Consider the following 2,874-nt stretch of genomic DNA (forward strand, 5'->3'; position numbering starts at 1 on the left):
ACTTGTTAGAGGGTGGCAGTCCTGAAATAAACTTGAGGTGCTATGTTTGGTTGGAATCATTTATCTAGGAATGAAATCTTCAGTTTTTACAATATGATCACTGATGGTGGGGCTTCACCATTAGATGTAGGCTAGCATCGTGTAACATAAAGTATGGGATTTGGAATCAGAAGACTTGAGTTGAAATCCCGACTGACCCTAATAAACAGTATGACTCAGACAGGGCTCACACAAATGCTTTGGGCCGTTTTGGGTTAGGTACATTATATATATCTTATTGAGTAAACCCCACAGCTATTCTGTGAAGTTATTGTAATTATTACCCTCCCCTTTGTAGAGGAAGAAATCAGAAGTTTGGATTTCTGGTCCATCCTTCCATACTCTGAATCAGAATCCTTAGGCATCAGGGTTTCTGACTCAATAGGGAATTTTGATTCACAGTCAGGTTTGGGAACCATTAACCCAAAGCAAGTCATTTAACTCCCTCAGCCTCAGATTTTGCATCCATAAAATGAAATGTACCCCCTTGTTATATTGTTATTTGTAAAACAGGGCTCCCTACTGGGGCACCTGGGTGGCTCAGTTGGTTGAGCATCCGACTCTTGATTTCAAATCAGGTCTTGATCGCAGGGTTGCATTCAAGCCCCACATTGGGCTCCACACTAGATGCAGAGCCTACTTAAATTGGGGCTTCCTACCTCATGGGGACTTTGGAAAGATCAAATTTGATAATCTGTCTTAAAGTTCTTTGTCGACTATTAATGTCTGGATACGTTTTTCTTTTAACCATAAAAAGCTACATAGTACGTAGAAAACATCATTGGCATTCAGTGATTGTTGAGGGAATAAAGTTTAGCTATAGAACCAGCTAGACCTTCTCTGAATCTTACATAACTGACAAAATGGATGATGAGAGATCCGAAAGCCCTCTATTCTCTTTCCTTATCATTCCTCACTCATCTGTTCTAGACCACATCCAATGAGAGAGTGAGAGAAGGAACCTGGCCTTATATGGTCCCTTTTGCAGTCTCCTTGCTGAACCACAGGAACATTATCTCATTTGATCCCCAGATTCCTATGAGGTAGGTAGAAAGCAGATTTATTTAGTTATAGTCAACCTGGGGTTTTTTGTTTATTTGTTTTAAATCAGACTACCTTTAGTTTGTTAGGATCAAGTACTGTATTACTAAATATATCACCTGATCTGTAACAGCAGATTGAAATGCTGCTTTGGTAACATAACATCGTATGTTTTCTTTCATACTCTCCTTCCCAGCTTCTCTCTGGAAATCAAGTCCATCTGTTGTAAAACTGTAAGGGGGGGACTGAATGCTCAGGGCTTTAGATAAGGGGAATTTGTAATGTGTTGTCATGATGTGTCCTGTACCTCAGCATCCAGCTTAGTATTGAATGAATACTTGCAGTAACGAACTGGCTCAGTATAGAAACTAACTGGGATCACTTGCCTGTTTTCACCTTGTATTGCATGTAGAATATTTGCCTGAATTTTAAAAACTTTTTATTATAGCAAATTTAAATCATATACAAAAGTAGGGAAAATAGTAGGGTGATCTGCACACATACGCAGGATTATTTTGAAACACATCCCAGACGCAGTATTTTGTTCATTAGGTAGTTCAGAATATATATTTTAAAATGTGTATTTTTTGTTGTTATATCTTATATTTTTAATGGATCTTTAAATTAAAGATTTTATTTATTTATTTGACAGACAGAGATCACAAGTAGGCAGAGAGGCAGGCAGAGAGAGAGGAAGGGAAGCAGGCTGCTGAGCAGAGAGCCCGATGCAGGGCTCGATCCCAGGACCCTGGGATCATGACCTGAGCCAAAAGCAGAGGCTTTAACCCACTGAGCCACCCATGTGCCCCTAAATTATTATATTTTTATTGAGACATAGTTGACAGTGTTACATTAGTTTCAGGTGTACAGCATAGTGATTCAGCAACTCTGTACCTTAGGGAATTCTTACCACAAGAAGACCACCGCAGCTCCAGTCTGTCACCATACGTTATTACACCACCACTGGCTATATTCTCTATATTTCAGAGAATATTCTCTATCTTTTATTACTGTGACTTACACATTTTTTAAATTTTAAACATTTTTAAAATTTAAATTCAGTCAATTAACATACAATATATTGTTGGTTTCAGAAGTACAGGCCTATGGTTCATTAGTCTTGTATGATACCCAGTGCTCATTACATCATGTGCCCTCCTTAATGTGCATCACCCAGTTAACCCATCCTTCCAACACCCTCCCCTCCAGTCATCCTCAGTTTGTATCCTGTGATTATCTCTTATGGTTGTTGGGTTTTTCTGTTGTTTTATGGGTTTTTTAAAGATTTTATTTATTGGCCAGACAGAGAGAGCAGAGAGGGAACACAAGCAGGGGGAGTGGGAGAGGGAGAAGCGGGCTTCCCACTAAGCAGGGTACCTGAAGCAGGGCTCGATCCCAGCACTCTGGGATCATGACCTGAGCAGAGGGCAGACACTTAACCATATTGTACACCTGAAACTAATATAACACTGCATGTTAACTGAATTAAAATTAAAACTTTAAAATAAAAGGCTAAAAGTCCAACATTGGTACATTGGTACAGATTTCACCAGTTTTTCTACTAATGTTCTTTTTCTGTTTCAGGATCCAACCAGGATACTATATTACTACATTTAGTTTACCCTGAATTTTAAAGTGATATTTCCCTTTTAAATATCCTAGAAAAGGCATATGGAAGGAGCATTTCTCTTTGCTGTTCTTCTACACTTCAAGCACATCTACCTCTACGTAGCACCAGCTTATGGTATATACCTGCTGCGGTCTTACTGTTTCACTGCAAATAAACCAGGCAAG

General features: G+C 39.1%; 1 protein-coding gene across 2 annotated transcripts in view; it reads left to right on the plus strand.

The window, feature by feature from the left end:
- Positions 1-2,874, plus strand: part of ALG8 (ALG8 alpha-1,3-glucosyltransferase) — a 38,183-nt gene that overhangs the window by 13,537 nt on the left and 21,772 nt on the right. For both annotated transcript variants that reach the window (XM_059187985.1, XM_059187978.1), the window contains exon 6: positions 2,743-2,869. In XM_059187985.1, the coding sequence (XP_059043968.1) occupies positions 2,743-2,869 (127 nt within the window). The remainder of the gene's footprint in view (positions 1-2,742; positions 2,870-2,874) is intronic.

This window comes from Mustela lutreola, chromosome 1 (assembly GCF_030435805.1).
Source record: "Mustela lutreola isolate mMusLut2 chromosome 1, mMusLut2.pri, whole genome shotgun sequence".
NCBI classification, from domain to species: Eukaryota; Metazoa; Chordata; class Mammalia; order Carnivora; family Mustelidae; genus Mustela; species Mustela lutreola.